The following is an 18,592-nucleotide window of genomic DNA, read 5'->3' as shown; positions in this document are numbered from 1 at the left end:
TGGAGGGAGGCTCTTCGAATTGCCGAAATTGGAAGCCACAAACTAAGCCAGCATCGGTCTTACTTTATATATTGAAGCAAAGGATGTACCTATACATATATGTATATGGGTTATTATTCAAGTATATTTGAGTGTATCCATCCATTTATATAAAACCCAACCTACATATGGTAAGCATCAAGAGTCATAATCACTCCCTACTCTCTATATTGTAAATGGTTTCTGTTTTGGAGCTGTAATTGATTTTGGGGGGTGGTGGCGAAGAATCCTGGTATCTAAATCAGACTATAGTTACGGTTGGGCTTGTCATCTTGTTGCTGTTGTACAACGGCTGATAGTGTGCACTCGCCCCGTGGTGTCCATTGCTCGCCTTCATCTTGGCGCTCTGGCAGCCATTCGGATACCGCATCTTGACCCCATTCGGTGCATGGGGATGCTGGCTCTGCGCGGCTACGGATCCAGGCAACGACAGCGACGATGACGATGACTTACAGCTGCCATTCTGCAGGGGTAGGGGTAGAGGATCCCCGATCAAGGTTATGCGCACGGGCTTGTAGCTGTTGGCACTGGGCGTGGCCGCCTCCGCCGTGTCCCAACCGATGGAAGCGCGTCGCGGCGTGCCCGGATAGGAGGCAGCTGCAGCCAGCTGCTGATTGTAGTTGGTCAGCGTCGTGGAGATGATGGTGTGGCGGCGGGTCTGGCTCAGAGTGGGACACTGACTATTGTTGGCGCCCGTAGATGTGGGCGTGGGCTGCTCCCTCTCCTGGTGGTGGCTCTGGTGATGGCGAATGATGGTGGTGGCGGCCAGCGTGGAGTCGTGCAAATGGAGCATCGGAAAGTGTGTGGTATAACTGGTATATTCGGGCTTACTTCTGCGAACAGAGAGGGCAGAATTAGTGTGTTATTTCCAGTTGATTTCTTGATTAATTGAAAGAATTTCTTTGTTTTGAATATGCCATACGAGTTGTCTACGCAACGAAGAGAAGAGTCGATGGCAGGTGGACATGGTTTGGAGTTTGACTTGGGATATCCATCAATGGCATCAATGGATGGGCATACTTTGTGCTGCTGCCACTCCCCTTTCCGACTGCCATTCCTTCTCCTCTCAACGCATTTTTGGGTTAGTTTCTGGTTTGCTTTACCTTGGGACTCTATTTAATTGCCGCATGCAATCAAAATGTTTCACAAACAGTGTTAAATTTTCAGTGACAATTAGTAACGATTAACGATTGGCTTAGAGCACTAGCTACGGGCTAACTTTCGGCTATAATGTAACTATATCTTAGATAGATTAAATCTTAGTTTTGCACTGCTTAGTTTTAATTTTAGTTTTTTCTCTTAGTTTAGTTAGCGCTTAATGAATGATTATTTCAATTGCATGAATTACAATTATCCAGACAGTTATCGCTTAGGTGTAGGATACATAACAGATTGATGGCACAGAGCACAATGATGGCTAGAATGAAATCACAAAATAATACCTGTGGCTCCCCGAATTGTAGTCTATATACATATATATATATATATATATTGGAATGCATAGTGGAGGGGAGAGTGTGGAGAGTGTGGTTAGATGTGTAAGTGTTTTTTTTTTTGTTTTGTTTTGTTTTATTTTGTTGAGGGATGTGTATTCCATGGAAGGCATTACAAAAGAGAGTGTAGAAGAGACAGAGAGAGAGATTCACATTGGTTAATCATGGGTTAAGGCATTGCGAATGGGGTCTAAAGTGGGTCTATTGTTAGTCAATTGCAAAATGCAAAAATTCCACCTCCTGCTGCTGCTGCTGCTGTTTCGGCACTCGGCTTTCGGCTTTGGCTACTGCTGGCTGAATTCAGTCTAATTAGACTGCTCCAATTGCAATTTGTTGCCATTAACGTCAACAGGCGGCAGGAAAGTGGCCAAGCTGATTTGCATGCCACCAACGGACCATGAAGCTGAAGCTGTAGCTGAGACTGCAAGCCACCATTAAAGTAGCAGCAACAGCAACTGCAGCAACTGCAGCAACAGCAGGCAACGTTTTGTATTAGTTTTGTTAAGCTGCGGCCTGTGCCTGCCGCAGCTTGCGGCTTTTGTGGTCTGATGAAAAGCCCCAAAATTACGAGCCACCAGTAATACACCAAAAATTACACAAAAAATTAACCAAAAAAATATAAACGAAAATTGAAATTGAAAATCGAAAAGATAGAGAGATGAAAGGATGGAAAAACATGAATGTCTGGATATGGATGCCTACCTGGACAAACCCTCCGCACCAATGGCAAGTGGTCGTGTCTGTGAAAGTGGAATCGGAATTGGAAATAGAAATATACGATAGCTTTTGGTTAGTCAATTTGTTTTTGTTTTTGTGCAACACACACACATATTATTATTATCTATGCATAGAGGGGGTGGAGGGTGCTTACCCGCTCCGTCTGGGTGGCCATGCTGATGAGCTCCTTGCTGGCATCAGTGGCATTGCTGGCATTGCCGCCGGCCTGTTGCCGCTTCTCGGCCTCCAATTGCTCAATGAGATCGCGCTGCAGGCGTATGGTGCGATCACGATCATCGACTTGACCCTGCCACACACACACACACACACACATAGAGAAATAGAAAGAGAGAGATACGTAAATGTCAGATTCACTGTTGTGGAGCGAGGCATAAAAGGTCACTAGGCAGCAGATACAAGAAACTAAGCCAGAGAGTGTTCAAAAATCATATCTATACGAGTACGAGTACGAGTACGAGTATAAATTGCCAGGCATTATTGCTTGGCTTTTATTTTGGGACAGTCATGCTTTGATTGTTGCATTGTTTCAAGTGCCAATCCAAAGCATATCTATCACTCAATCACAACAACAGCTAAAGATATATATGTATAAGACTGTAAACTCTGTGAACTTTAAACTGCAAACTGCAAACTGCAAACTTCAAACTGTATGCTGTATGCCTGTAGTATGTCTGTATGTATGTGTGTTCTCAGTGTCAAAATCAAAGTGCGGTATAGCATTATGTAGGTACGAGTATATAATTTAATAGATTTACAAATAAGCAAATAGTTATGTTATGTATACTGAGTATTCCTTCTGGATTTTGTACATGCCACATGGAGTATAGAATAAAATAATTTCCATGTATCTAATAAACATTTAAGAACAACAGCAATAGATATAGATAGATAAATAGTGAGAGTGTCCTGCTTTTGCTTTACGTTTACTTTATTTTAGTTTTTGATTTTTTTGTGGTTTTGTGGCGTGTTGTCCAGTGGTCTAACGATCGGGCGAACGAAATGCAAAAAACGTGCAAATACCTGAAGGTAAACCACCTGTCTACGTAGATCCGTTAATTCCTGCAATGGATCCTCCGTCGTGGACGAGGTGAGGCTGGCCAAGTCGATGTCGTTCAGCTGCTTGCTGTCCAGTCCACAGGCGGCAAACAATTGAAGATTGTCATTCTCGAAGGGATTGAGGGTTTCCGTCTGCAAAATAAATGTTTCATGAGACTGTCACTCAGGTATGAGGCGAGGTATTCCCCGACTGAAATGAAACCCCAAATAAAGATGGGATATGGAACGTACCCTTTTCAAATCAAAATCAGACTCCTAAGAGGCGTGCAAGTGGATCGAGTGTTTTGTGGTTGATTGTTGGGTGTGTGTGTGTGTGTGTGCCATGAATGAAATGGAAATGAAATCCTTAAGCAGCTCTACAGAGCAATGGCAGCTGCCCCACTCACCTCTTGGAGGATGCGCCGCAGGCGGAGTAGCTGCTTCTTGAACTGCAGCACATCCTGGATCATGGCATTCCGGAAGGACTTGTCATACAACATCAGATCGTCCGATGAGCTATGCAGCTCGCCGCTACCCAGCCCGCGCACTCGTAGGCCACCCGGGGCGGTGCCACCACCTGGTTGCTGCCTCTGCGGCTGGCGCTGGCGCGGCAGACTGGACGTGGACGAGGCCGTGGAGGCGCGTGAATTGGCCGTGCTCCTTTTGCGCACAGCCGCTGCAGCACCTCCGCTGTGGCTGGATCTCAGGCTGTTGTCCGAATCGTGGCCGGTCAGCTGCTGGTCCTGCAGCCGGGAGCGATTGAGCAGCCGTGTGGCACGGGCGGGCAGTTGGGCGCTGAAAAGAGGAACAGGCATGAGTAAGGAGCAAGAATGACTAAGAAGTTCTGTTGATTCAAGAGGCTGGGGAGTGGAGCTCCACCTGTGATATGTTTCGTTTGGCTGCGGCGCACTGCTTGCCACAAACGGTGGCGCACAGTTGGGTGGATAATAATGATGATGATGATGCTGACGAGGCTGATGGCTTTTGATGGCCATGGGTGAGGTTTTTCGGGCTGGTCTGCCCTGGTTGCCCTGTTGCCCCGCGAGGAATACATTCTCCGATGTCTTCAGATCGGTGCGGACGCGACGCACTCCCTTGGGCGATGATTTGCTGGCCGTCGTATCCGCCGCCGCCGCCTCAGACATATTCCACGAATCGAATTTCTGTTTCTAGCTGGAATTCATAGCCACCAGCAATGACACAATCGGGACATGCGCAGACCCCCGAACAGCTGTGTGGAGACTTTGTCGAGTCACCCCCTGGCTGGCCTGCAGTGTGAGGGGTTGCTAGGGAGGAGCCTTGGGGTGTTGGCTCACTCTTTTCTTTTCTTTTAATTAGTTTTAGCGCACTTTCAATTAACGTGGCCGCAATGAAAGTGAATGCCATTGATTAGGGCCCCAGTTGGCTGGCAAGGGAACCCAGGCACTCTCTGGCAGGTGGATTATTCAGGCGGCAGTTGTCAATGGGCCATTAAGATACCTCTGACATGAATGCTGCTGCTGCAAATAAATCCAATCCACACTGAAGAGAGGCTCTGCTGCTGCTGATGATGCTGCTGCTGCTCGTGGCTGATAGTGAAAGTCGTGAGGCAACTGTTGCGTGCTGCAGCGGTACTTGGAGATGTGGTTGGGTTGATGGTGGGGCTCTGCTCTCCTCTTACACATGCGCGCAATGTTCAAAAATTTCACGGCATAATTTATACAAACTGTTGAAAAACGTACAGCTATTAATGCCAGCCAACAAACACAAAAAAAAAGGCCATTCATTCGATAGTTTTGTTGGCTCATTCGATTCTCCACGGTGGAATCATCCGACCCAGACCCAGACCCAGGCCCTGACCAAAGGTTAATGGGCTCTTGTCTTTATAATTATTCGGCATTATAATGATATTTCGTATCTATTTCCATTACGATAATGGAATTAATTCGAGTTACGAATCATCACGGATGAATTTCCCAAAAGAAAACCAATTAAAGGAAAGCAAAAGCAGCAGACAGAAACTGGAACGGGAACTGGAACAGACTTTTGGGGAATTGGCAAAACTCTTTTGTTTTAGCTTCAAGATGATCTCCACGAAATGCCCCGAAATGGTCTCTTCTGTGGGGAATGTGGGGCATAAGCAAATTGAAGTTTTTTCTAGAGCTGCAGATGAAAGTGCTGAGAGATGTGAGAGATTTTTTTATGGCAGAAAGTTCCCTTCTATTTTAATAGTTGGTCAGCGCTTCAGCGGGGGGTTCTATGGCAAAATTCTTCTTTTAAATGAATGGAATTCGCAGCATGGATGGATCAGATTTAAGCCGAAGTGAATATGTTTACTGTATCATCGTTTCACTTGGGTAATCGATTGAGTTTTGGTTTCAAAATGAGCCTGAAATCGTAGCCTTAACTGATCCATTTGTAATGCTCAGATTCAACTGATTAAATATCAATAAAACTCAAACATTAGCTCTGACTTGCGTAATGGGCATTGGAGCTGCACTTCTTTGTGGTTTTTGTTCAATTTTGTTGTACAAGTAACCCAAGCAAAAAGGTTCAAATGGATGCACTCCGCGGCTTGCCAAACAAAAAGCAATTATAGTTTACATTATGTCCAAACCATAAAACACACCAAAAAAAAAAACACACACACACACACAGCTGCACTTTCCCAAAGAGCTCCAAAGCACAGAGAGAGAAAGAAATATATTCCACATGTTTTGGGGATTTTCGCACGCCAACTTTATGTTGTTTGTTTTCGAGAGGAGTACAATGAATGCCGTGAATACTCGTGGTATGAATATGAATGTAATCAGTAATCAGGCACGAGGTGGAGAGCCACTGAAGTCAAAACAATGCGAGTATTTTGCACAACTCAATCCCCCGCCCACTTCATCCATTCATTCATTCAATGCAACTCCCGCCACTCCACTGCAGCGCCGGATATTTCGTACTCTGAGGAAAAAAAACCAATTGTCAGACGACAAAATGCTCGTCATTGCAACAGCAGGTGGCAGCAGCAGCAGCAGCAACAAATGGATTTTCCACAGCTCCATTAACACAACATAAAACTAAAAAAAAAAAAAATGGAGCAGGGGTATGGACAGAAGGGAGACTGTTCTTGGAATAAATGTGATCTTTATTGGAATATTCGATTGAAGAGCTATGTGGCACACTAAGCAGGAGGAATACTCGTTTAAATATGGAACCGATAGGCTCACCATTTTTTATTTTATTTAAACAAAAACTTTGGAATTTTCTTAGTTGTTTTCCGAGCTTTCCCCCTTTGTCTACGCACCTGTCCATGCCCAACGCCTGTGTGCAGTTTTGTGTGCATTTATCTGTCTCATTTTGTGAAGACTCCACACGCGCCACTGCCAGCGGCAACGGCAACTGTCGCTAACTTGGCCAACTCCGCGGCTCCGTTGCTGCGGCTGTCTGTCGCGCTGTGTGTGGCGGGGCTGCAACTGTTAACCGCCAACAGGTAACAGCTAACAGGTAAGAGCCAACTGCCTACTGCCATCGGCCAACAATGACAAGCAATCACAATCATGCGGCAATCAGTGGAGCATGGGGCAGTGGCAGGGGCAGGGGCCATCGGCAGAGGCGTTGACATGCACTACTCGAACTTCCACTTCCCCTAACGGCACTTATCAATTTGTGCGACAAAACGTCATTTGTCATAGGAGTCAGATGGGCGGAGATGGAGATGGCGAGAGAGAGAGAGAGGGAGCTTCAGAGATGAAGATCAAGTGTGGTGAGGGGGATACCAAGGTACTCACTCCCCTGAATGAGGCGTAGACAGACAAAGTTATGCTTGCATATATGAAGAGGAAATGGAAATGGAAAGGCAGCTTCATTAGAGCGATACGCAGGATGAGGGGAATGGCGTAATGGGGTAATGGGGGAATGTGGATGGGATGGGGGGTAGAGCACGTAACGCCAGTAATGGTAATGGCCATAAAAAATAAAGAAATAAGCAACATTCTCACACACGGAGACACACACACACACGGAGAGTGGGGAGTAAGTCTCTTCTCGAGTCTCGACTCCCGAGATGGGAATCCGCCGCGGCTGTGTGTATCTGTAGCATGCCACAGCGCAGTTCCTCAGATGATCAACGATGGTTTGTTGTCCGCACTCGGGGAGCCCAAACGGGAGGGATACATTCAGTAGTGTGTGGAGCAGACAGACCGACAGACAGACAGGTAGTTAGGTAGGTAGCAGCAGCAGCAGCTATCTGTATCTTTGTATTTGCACTCGATGGGGCATGGTGGCTGGGGGATGGGGTATGGGGTATGGGCTTGATATGTATTTCTGTGGCTTGGTTTTGTTCTTGGCAAATGTTCTTTCTGTTGAATTATGCATGCCAGCAGCAGTAGGCAGCAGCAGCAGGAAGATGGGAACCGAATCCGTAGGCCCGTAAACCTGAACGCGCCGCAAAATGCAACTGAACTTGAAGTGGCTTCCAAAGCCATAAAAGGGGGCAACCTCCAAGCAGCCCCAAATGGAATGGTGTGTGTGTGTGTGTTTGTGTATCTGATATCTGTAATTGTTACGTTTATGGCATCAAATTCCAAAAAGATTTGTGCCTCTGCCTCTGTCTGCATTTGCATGTGACACACTTTCCAGAGGCATTCACTGTGTGCCCCCACAGCTGAACGAACCCCTGCCACCGGGTTGCATATCAAATTACGCAACGCTTAGAGCGGAAATCATCACCCACTTTGGCTACCACTTGCCAGGGGGCATGGGTATGTATGAGTATCTCTCTCCTCTACCTTTTACTCACTTGAGAGCCAGAGTCCCAGTCCCAGTCGCAGTCTAAACGGAATGGTTTCTTTTATGGATGGATTGGCTGTTCCATTGACACTTGTGCCCGCGGCTTGTCTTTTGTTATAAACGTTGGAAACGTCGGCTGTGGCTGCGATGGCTGCTGCGTTGTCGCTGTGGCATGGAAGAGGCAACAGTGCGTATCGATGGAGGCGACGAATGCCAAAAACCGCCTGGTCTAGCTCTGCGGTCACTGGCTCTTGTTTTGGGGGCCTCTTTGTTGTGTCTCCCACTTTTTGTGGGTCTGGTTTTTGGATATTAACAACGCAATTAATGCTGGGGGCTCCCACGCGTTCCGCACAACCTTTCTTGCACAATTTGTACACACAATCGCAGTGGATTGATGGAACAGAACACAAGCTGATTGCTGCCCGATGGGGATGGGGATGGAGTCTCCACACAAGTACGACGAATATGATTTATTATGCTACAGAGACAGTACCCGTACCGCACCGAAGCACCGAACCGCACGCTTTGAGATCTTGTTTAATACTGAAGTTGAAGTTGGTATCGAAACTGAAGTTGGAGCCACAGCCAGCCAGCCAGCCAGCCAGCCAGTCAGCGCGGAGCTAATGGGAATGGTGTGGAATGGTAGTGATACGAAAAAAACATTGGCGCTACAGTGGAACCAACTAAATAAGCGAGCGTTGAGAATAGTTGTGGTAGAAATCCAACAATTTTCAGACGTCTTTGTAGGACTTGTAGCGAAATATTCTTCTATTGCTTCAATTTCTTGTTCCTTTCTTGTTCCAAACATTTACACACAAATTCCACATTCCACGCCACTGTGCCTCTGTTGGTTGCTGTTGTTGTTACCAATGTTTCGTTGCCACCACGTTCCAGCAGCAACCAACAGGCAGCAGCAAGTGTGGGTCTTCGTCTGCGTCTGGGTCTGGTTCTAGCTCCGTTAGAAATGAAAACTCTCCTGGACGGACAGCCACTGGCATCAGCTCTGCTCCAGCCACAACATTTATGCTGCATTCCGGCTGCAGCGATGGCGATCACAATGGAACCTTGTTATTCTTTTTTTTTCTGCTTCCAGTGCACTTTGTGGCTGAGCGTCGAGAGCCGATAATGGGCGATTGAGTCTGCTGGAGCGATGGCTTACTCAGCAGTTGCCGGTGCGAGAGCGGTTCGAGTGGGTGACTCATGGCTCCACAGTCTCAAGGTTAAGCCACAGTCTCAGCTACAAGTGTGGGCTCCAGTCGCATGGCATATGATTTTGCATATGGCTCTGGTGGATTAGCGAGTGGCTGGCGCTGAATGGATTGTCTGCAGCTGTGCTTTGGGGGCCTTGGGGGTTGTGTTGCCTTCTAATACGAGTATCGGCGCGGATCGCATGGCGAGTGAGGCTGGTGAGTCCAGTGGCAAGTGGCAAGTGGCAAGGAAAGCCAATGTCCCGACGCATGTGCAGCGGCAAGACAACAACTAAAAAAACAAACAACAACAAGAAAACCTGAGAAGGCCAGCGGCATTTTTGCAGTTATTTGGCTCTTGGCTGGGAAAACAGGTTCATGCGAGTATCCCTCTCCCCCCTGATTCCCCATCCCCCCTCTGCACAGCCAGACAATTGATTTTTCCTTGCAGTGCACAAGGCAATGGCATGGCATGGCGGGGCGCAATAAAGTTTTTCCAACTTTAAGGCTAGAGCCAGAAACGACTCCGTCGATGGTTGTCGTGGATGTCGTGCCGTTGCCGGTTGCCGTTGTGGCCGCTGTTGCCGTTGCCATGACAAAAGAATGCGGCACTCGCCATCAAGTCTCAGGCCAAAGTCAAAATGTTATCTTAACTACGACCACGATTTGGCCAGGCCCCAGACCCCAGACCCCCGACTGGAGAGGGAAAGAGGGATCCAATCCAAAGACAATTGCCGTAAAATGCCAAATGCCGTTGCCGTTGCCGCTGCCTTTGCCTTTGCCCCTGCCTTTGGATTCGGTCTTGGCTTAGACCGTTGGCTTTGCTTTTGGCCCACACAGAGCTGTTGAATGGCATGTTCCTTCCCCCTCCCCTGAATGTTGCAACGGGAATTGGCAGTGGGAATGGATCGAATGGAGTAACCTTTTGGGTACTGCAGCCAGCACACACAAAAATCACTGCAATCATTGGGGGTTTTATTTCAGTTCTCCAACCTGCCCCACTGATGTCTGTCTAATTTTGGGCTAATTTCAATTTCCATTTCCATTTCCCCCCTGCCAATGGCAAAAGGGCGTGCCCCTTTGGGTTGGGGCGATGCCTAAGCTCTGAGTCGGCGAAAATCAAATTGCATTTGATTAACCCCAGAGTGTCTCTGCGGGTAAACAAATGCTGTGAGAGCTATGGGAGATGTCTGTGCTGGCTGCTGTTGCTGTTTACTTTGGGAATGAATTAATTAATGAATATTTCTGGCTGTGACGCAGAATATTAACACTAGGAAGACCAAGGGGGTTCCATAGCAAAAATGAATTATGTTGGAATAATATTGGAATGAACTTGGAAGGTTTTGATGGAGAGTTTTACAAAAATTATCAGTGGGAAGTGGAATTTAAGGTATGCAAGGGATACTCTTATCCAAATCTAAGAGAATATTTGCATTAAACTATATGTAAGTATATAGTTTTGTATCCGCCAAATAGTTTATATTGAATTATATTTATTTTAGTACTTAATGCAAAATATTCGCCATCCTTTTCACCTTCAGTATTATGCAGAGGGACGAGCCCTTCTAGGGTTAATCTTTAGCAGGCCGGCAGAAATCTAGCAACCAAAGATAGAAGGACAGAGAAAGAGCAAGAGAGAGAGAGAGAGAGAGAGAGAGGGCAGAGGAGTCTGCTGATTGATTTGCTAGTGGCTTCTCGTACCCCAGACCCCCACAGCCATGCAACATCAAGTGGAATAGATGCAAGAGGAGAGGAGGCTGCCACAGAGAGTGCAGTGGAGTGGAGTGGAGTGGAGTGCACTTAATAATAATCCGGACGGACAGTCGTTGGTCGCCAGCCAAGTGCCAGCACAGAGGCAATAAAACCAAATCAGAGGCGAAAACTCAAAGAGCACATCCATCGCACTTCTCGTTTCCATTAGCCACAGTTACGTTACGCTACGTTACCCTACGTTACGTTACGGGAGTGGTGATGCAGCTGAACACTGATGGGGGGGGGATGGACACTCACCTGATGCGCTCACGGGCGCCACCACGCTGCCGCCTGCCGCGCAGCAGAGAGTTGAGCTCCTTCATCACATCGCTGCCATTGCGCTCCATCTCGGAGAGAAGTTCGGCCTCGGCCTCCGCCTGGGCAGGATCCATCTCGGCTCCAATGCGATGCAGATCGGAGCCGCTGCGACTGCGCCCCGACACGGGTGCCATGTGGTCGATCGAGTCCACGCTGCTGTTCATGTCAAAGTCCATCATGAGGTCATCGGAGCAGATGGACTCGCAGGGCGACAGGGTGTCCAGGGACTCGGCGCGATCGAGCACCGCCTGCCGCACGGCCATGGGGGTACGGAGACTCAGCTCGATGGCCTGCTGCAGGGCCGTGCGTGCCTTCGACTGACTCTTCAGCGAGCGCAGCGATCCGGTGTGCGTTTCCATCAGGGTGGGCGTGTCGGTGGCCACCTCGTGGGCCTCGCTGTTGCACAGCAGGGCCGGCTGGTCGGCAATCTCGTCGTCAATCAGGTTGCCACAGTCCGAGCCCAGTGAGAGCGAGTGTGAGGCGTGGGTGGGCGTGCCCGGGGAGACGGGACTGCCGCATCCCGGGTCCAGCTCGAGCTCGAGCAGCGGCGAGATCTCATCAATGTCAATGTCGATGTCCTTCTGCTGGCGCTCCTCGTTGAGTTTGTGCTTCTTGAGCTTGCCGCCCGCCTCCTCCGAGTCCTCGGTGCTGCTCACGAGGCTGTCCGTGGGCGAGGTCTCATCGTCCAGCAGGATGCAGCTGCTGCTGGCCAGCGCCAGCTCTGCGAACTTGGACTCGTTGAGCGCATTGTTGAAGGAGCGAGGACGTGGCGACGCCTCCGAATTGTCCACGAGGTGCACCTTGAGCAGCGGCTCCTGGCCGGCCTTCGGTGGCGTCTCCGTCATTGAAGCTGTGAGGGAGTAGAGCTGGCAGTTAGAAAAGGGAATTCCAGTAGCCCGCCCGAAGCCCCCTTTGATCTACTTACAAATTGTGCTAAATGGCATGTCCGTGTGGATGAGACTGATCTCGTCTAGTCCCAGGGACATATCCTCCTCCCTCTCATTTTCCCTGCCATTTTCCGGGGCCTGCGACTGCGATTGCGACTGAGATTGGGTATCGCTGATGCTCATGCTGCTGCAGTCCATGGCGGCCAGGGATTCCCCGGCCAAAGATTGACAGCGCCACGAACTCGAGACGGAGGAATGGCTCTGCTGTTTGGCACTCTTCTCGGAGGTGGACGAGTCCAGGTAGTGCTTCTCCTCGTCCACGCTCTCGCTCTCATCGGAGCCACTGGGCTTGGGCTTCCCCTCCGCCTGCTGGCCGCCGTTGCCAGCCTGATCCGCCGCCTGGGGCGTCTCCTGCCGCCGCTCGTAGCTCTCACGGCTGAGCACCGTATTGGATCGCACCAGCCCAAGCAGCGGCAGTGGTATGGCCTGACTGCCATCTGTCGGCAGCTTGGGCAGCGCCAGTGGCTCCACAAAGGAGTTGGACTCGCTCGAGGGCGGATCGTCGACATCCTTCACCTCGAACGTGTGCCGTCCGCTCATCACCATCTGCAGATTCCGTGGCCGACTGCGACTCCGCTTGGAGCCCACCGAAGAGCTGCCAGAGCTGCCCGAGTCCAGGGCCATGTCCAGACTGGCAATGCCCGAATCGGCGCTGATCTCGCGACTGCCCGAGAAGCCGCGCCGCGTCGAGTTGTTGGTCAGCTGCTTGACGCTCTTCTGGTCGAGATGCCGCTGATCGGAGCGATGATGATGATGATGCGTCTGTGTGGGCTGCACATGCACCGAGGTCAAGGGATGCTGCCGCGAGCTGGTGGAAATGTCCTTGGCCCTGGCACCCGTCGAGTGGCTGGGCACTGGCGACTGCACACTGCTGCTGGGCGTGGTGGGTGTGGTGGCCGTCAGGCTGATGGCCACCGGGTACTCTGGCCGTGGCAGGCTCACCGTTTGCAGCGTAAACTTGGCGAAGCTTGCGGGTGTGAGCCGTGGCGTGGGCCGTACTCTGTGGGAGGGAGAGAAGATCTGCGATTAAGTGCATCGATGCACCGAAGGGATGTCCCTCCACTCACATGACATTCGCGTGCATGCTGGCCAAATTGTTGTAGTTGTAGCGCTGTTGTCCGCCGCGTGTTGGGGCAGCAGCAGCAGCAGCCGTGGATTCATCCGCTATCTCACCAAAGAACTGCCGCCGCTGGTACTCGATGGTTGTGTTCTGGTTGAGATTGAATGTGAGCGTCTTGGGCTGTGCTATTTTGGGCTCTCCATCAGCGTTGCTGCTGCTGCGTCCCGCATGTGCGCTCTTGGAGCGACGTTTTACTAGTCGGGGGGAGAAGGGAGAAGATAGAACTTAAGGTCGGATCTGCTCAGGGTAGCAGATTTCGTTGGTTCACTTACAATTGCTCACCAGCACAGTGCTGGTGCTGGTGCCGGTGCCTGCTCCTCCTCCACAGGGATTGTTGTTATTCTGGGCATTCTGTGCTGCCGTCTCCGATTCGGACTCTTCACTGGCGCCATACAGACCCGTGGAAGCGGGCCGGGGCAGGGCGCCGCGATAGCCAAAGCGTTTGCCCGCCGCCGCACCTGCTGCCGTAGTCGCAGTCGCAGATGTTTTTGGTGCGCCGGCGGCACCCACTTTCTCAAAGTGAATGGGTGTAGTGGCTAGTATGTGCGGAGTGGCATGCCACATCGTTGTTAGATTGGCGACCAAATTAAAAAGCCATAACACTTACCAGCATTGCCATTGTCGTCCTTTGTGTCTGTCATTGGTGTGGAATTGGAATTGGATTCCAGGAGTTTCTTCAACTTCTTGGGCGTACCATTGAGCTTCTTGCGAAAGCCAAAGGACATGGCTGTGCCTTTGGTATGCAGTGGCTGTTGCTGCTCCTGCGAGCTGTCCAGCATATTGCCATTTAGGTTACGTCGATTGGACTTGCTGCCATGCTTCTTGCTCTCCGCCTGGCCCTAGAGAGAGAGAGAGAGAGGGAGGGGGAAAAATGAATTAAAAACGGAAAGCGGTAGGCGGTAGGCGGCTTGGCAAATCGGGTCAACACACAGATGGATGGAGGAGAATGCACTCTCCACACAAAGCCACAGAGACACAAAGGAACACGGAAGACAATGCGGCGCAAAACTAAAAAAATAAAGCTGTGATTGTGGATTGTGGGTGGGTTGTGGGTGGGCTCTAACTACGTGGGGCAGGCATGACTCATACAGAAACTATAAATACTTATTTTAATATGCACTATCTACAAGATACATTTGCTTGTATCCAACGGCACACGAGGGGGGGGTCTGTCCCTGTCTCTTTTTACCATGATGACTGCCTCAACTTCTGCGTCTACTGCTGCGTCCTCCTCCTCCTGCTCAGCCTCAGTCTCAGCCTCAAGCTCTGATTCTGCTGTATCTCGAATGCTTTGCGTATCTGTATCTGTGTCCTTTGTATCTTCCGAGTGCTGCAATCCCTTATCATTGATGGTGGGTGACTGCGGCTGCTGCTGCTGCTGCTGCTCAAATCCCTCCCCGTGTTGTGCGGCTAATGTGACGACGACGGGGTTGTCGCATTCATCCATGTTGTCGGCAGGCGGCAGGGGCACACTCGCTGTTTCGGCGAGTCTCCTCCTCCTGCTGCTGCTGCTGCTGCACTCGATTGATCCTCCTGTCGGAGTCCCACTGGAGTCTCCGTCTGTATGTTGGCCACGAATCCTCTACTGCTATGGATGCCAGCAATGTACATCGCACCGGAATTACGCCATTTATAATTGCACTACACACTCACACACTCACACACAGATACACACTCTCTCAGCGGGTATACACACGTATCCCACGTACACCCACTCGGTGAGAGGGGGCGGGGGGTGTCAGTCCTTGAAAATGTCAGTCCGTCGTTTTGCTGGAAAAATCTTTGAGCAGAGCAGATTTTTCGCACACTTTTCACGCCTCAGGTTATGCAAACGTTTTGCTGCTTTCCGTTTTGAAATTGTCTCTAGCACTTTTCTTTGGTTTTTCTTTGGTTTTTCTTTGCTTTTCTTGCAGTTTCTTTTGATATTTTGTATAGTTTTGCAGAGTTTTTGCTGTCCGGCGACAGTTTTCCACTTGTGAAACTACAGCAAACGGAAAATTGAATGGGAAAATTCTCACGGCATGCGACACGAGTGAATCCGAGACGTCCACCACCTTGTGGTGGTTCTTGCTCGCTCGCTCGCTCTATGCCCCGTTTGACCAGCGAGAGAGAGCGAGCGAGAGAGAAAGAGTGTCCACTCATGCGCAGAGGCCACAAAAACAAGTGGCAGAAAAATTGTATGCAACAATTTGGGGTTGATTGTCTCTGCAACATCTACGAATTTACTAAAGCCGCAACACTAGCAGAGACACGAACCGCGCTGGGTGGAAAAGGTTTGGAAATAAATAATTTTCTGTTCAAATAATTAAAATTTCGACTTTTAAAACTTTTTTAAAATAAAGCAATAAAAGGATTTATTAAAAAAACATCTATAATCCTATAGAAAATTTATTAATATATCGAAAAAAATTATTTTTTGCAATGGAAAGCCAGCATTAATATTTTAAGTACTTGCAAATTACAGTTCTGTAATTGGACTATAAGTAAAAGTATACCCCGGGGAATTTCTCTCCATTCTTACACCTAATTTGCCCATGTAAAATGCATAAATAATTAATCCTTTAGACGCCCATTTCGTAGTTTAAGGAGAACATAGCAGGGGGACAGCTCCTGGGGGACAATAAATGTGGCAGAATAAGAGGGAACTAAGCGTTCGTTCTACTCCCTACTTCCCCTACTAACTTGTGCATGTAAAATGCATGTGTGGGTACTAATTATTCTTGGGGGACTCCCCTCAGGCAGTAAACGAGGATGTGCAAGTGAATATCCAAGTGGGGTAAACACTCCAGATTAGGTAAATCAAGAGTGTAAGATATGTGCCATGTGACGGGGGAGACTCGTTCAAAGGGGGATGTTATTATGCTGGACATGTTTGCCAAACACTTTGCAGGGAAAACTGAAGAAGGAGTGGTCTGGGCTGCGAGAGCTATTAGAGTTTGGCATCTACCGACCAGCTCTTAATCCCTTCTCAATTTCCAATCAATTTCCCCGACACTTTCTCCTCTAAACAATAAATATTGATGCCTGGGGGAAATCCAAACGAAGTCCGAGATGATGACAACTGCCCAAGAGCAAGTGATGGGCAGGGCTTGACCCACACAGTCCACGGAGGGGACAAATTTCAACAAAAGGATGCAACATTTATTGATAGTTTTCCTGGCAGCCCCATCCCTGCACCCCAACCTTAAAACCAACCCCCAATCTAGTTATAAACATTTATCAATATTACTCACCTCATCTCCATCTCCGTTTCCATCGAGTGCCAGCCAGCCATTGTTCTTCCTTGCTGCTGGAGAGTCCTGCTGCTGCTCCTGCTGCTGCTGCTGATTCTGAGTCGCTGGCCTGAATCCTTGCCTCTCAATGGACGCTGCCTGGAGGAACTCCTGCAGCAGGAACTGCTGGCAAGCCGAGTAGACGTAGTGGCAGTCCTGGCTCTGCTCTTGGTTCTGGTCCACTTGGGCCACGTTGTAAAGGGACTCAATGTGCAGGAGGGCGGCCTCTCTTTCGGTCTGCTCTGTCTGCCAATCTGCCAGCGGTGGAGCCTTGGCTGCCGAGTGGCGGCTTATGCTGTAATAAAATGTCTCCTCCACGGGCTGCTGCTCCTCCCCGTGCTGCTGCTGCTGATGCTGCTGCTGCTCTTGTTGTGCCACTGATGAGGCTGTGGTTGCTATGTATTCATTACTGGCTGTCAACTGTTGCCAGATTTTGTGGGCCTGGGCCAAATCTTGCTGGGACAGTGCGATTGTCAATACGGATTGATGATGCTCCCCGTCTGGGGATGTAATCTGAGGAAGTGGCAGTGGAAGTGGCAGTGGCAGCGACGGCAGTGGGGACTGCCGGGAGACACACTTGCCCATCTTATGTCACATGCTCGCAAATCGCAAAATGCACTTGACAGACGAGGTCTTGCGGTGGCTGGTGGCGCCGCCTCCTCCTCCCAGTCCTCTCGTGCAACCCCTCTTTGGTGGCTGGTGTCGCCTCCTCCTGGAATGGGGGCTTCAAAAGAAGAATCAAATGAGTGGCTTGGCTATTGGATCCATGCGATTCGCATATCGATATGCTGGGAGCTGCCTCGTAGCTGCCTTGCGGTTTGCGTGCAGGTAATGATACACCTGTCTCTCGGCACCTCATGCCCCCCGGCCGAGCCGGCTCACCCCCTGCAAGATACCTACCGCCCTCCCTGGGGCCAGTCCATTGCCAAAGCATTATATCGCGCTGCACGTTTTTTATTAAATTTTATTAGAGTGCCTGCCGCACATGCACGACCTGAGTGAGAGGAAAACCCAGCCCAGCCCAACCCAGTCCCAGTCCCATGCCCAATGCCCCATGCCCCCTTTTATCCATTTGCTGAGCTCCATCCATGCACGGAGAGAGCAGGACAAAGTGTGTGTGTGTGTGTGGGGAGGCAACAAAAATAAAAGCGAGAGAGAGAGCAAAAAAAATATATTCACGCAAATGTAAGCAGCCTTTGGGAGTGCTGAAGACCTGCATCACTGGCTCTGTCCTGCCACTGCCTTTGCCACTGCCACAGCGCCTTCTACTGTTCCTGTTGCAGCTCTCACTGCACCGCCTCCTGCAGCTCCTGTAGTGTTCCTGCTTCGTAGCTTTATGGCGCATTTGCCGCATAACAAAATTTACACCCACCAGAAGCCAACGCGTTCGGGCTTGGGCCTGCCCTTTGTGGCAGAGGCAGGACACCCTAACAGCGGCCTCAAGGCCATCCACTACTATATCGGGGCATTCAACAGCCTTTGATTACTGATTCGATGCGTAAATCAATTTGTGAAGCTACTTAACATTGGCGAGACACAATTTTAGACATTTTGTTTGCTTTTAGCAAATGCATTTCTTGGTAAAAGACTCGGACTGACTCTCTCTGACTTTGCAGGGATATAAAAAATATTACCAAGTCAATATTTATATATGTATCTCCAATATAGGATAGAAAGAAATTAAGTGGGTGTCTCAGTGTTTCTGCGAATAAAGGAACAGCCCACCAAACACATTTATTTATTCTTCGAAATTTCTGATTTAAGCGGGGAAAGAACTGTATGGGAAACTATAGGTTACCAGCTACTATACAGTTTCAATTTATATCTGAAAATCTCACAGAACATATAAAAAAAAAAATAATAGTCCCATCAGAGTTCCTTTCCTTTCTTCGCTTTCCTTCAACATTCTTCGCTCTGAACTACGACAGATTCA

At 49.3% G+C, this 18,592-nt stretch overlaps 1 protein-coding gene across 12 annotated transcripts; it reads right to left on the bottom strand.

Annotated features, from left to right (window-relative positions):
- Window positions 1-102: 102 nt before the first annotated feature.
- LOC111068625 lies at window positions 103-17,355 on the bottom strand. 12 transcript variants are annotated; one of them, XM_041595037.1, is made up of 14 exons: window positions 16,621-17,355; window positions 13,995-14,226; window positions 13,660-13,923; window positions 13,335-13,581; window positions 12,246-13,267; window positions 11,261-12,170; window positions 3,713-4,100; window positions 3,558-3,581; window positions 3,291-3,458; window positions 2,404-2,556; window positions 2,235-2,272; window positions 1,482-1,503; window positions 1,143-1,151; window positions 791-872 (listed from the first exon to the last, which is right to left on the bottom strand). In XM_041595037.1, exons 1-14 carry the CDS (start codon window positions 17,242-17,244, stop codon window positions 867-869), a joined length of 4,107 nt encoding a protein of 1,368 aa, XP_041450971.1. In that variant the 5' UTR covers window positions 17,245-17,355; the 3' UTR covers window positions 791-866. The 12 variants fall into 12 exon arrangements, with proteins under 12 accessions (XP_041450963.1, XP_041450964.1, XP_022213939.2 ...); XM_041595039.1 differs by lacking the exon at window positions 1,143-1,151 and having other exon boundaries at window positions 798-872; XM_022358252.2 differs by lacking the exons at window positions 3,558-3,581; window positions 16,621-17,355 and adding an exon at window positions 14,577-15,401 and having other exon boundaries at window positions 798-872; window positions 3,306-3,458.
- Window positions 17,356-18,592: the final 1,237 nt, after the last annotated feature.

The sequence above is a fragment of the Drosophila obscura genome, unplaced genomic scaffold (genome assembly GCF_018151105.1).
Source record: "Drosophila obscura isolate BZ-5 IFL unplaced genomic scaffold, ASM1815110v1 contig_1, whole genome shotgun sequence".
In the NCBI taxonomy this organism is placed as follows: domain Eukaryota; kingdom Metazoa; phylum Arthropoda; class Insecta; order Diptera; family Drosophilidae; genus Drosophila; species Drosophila obscura.
This window is presented reverse-complemented; position numbering and strand designations above follow the sequence as displayed.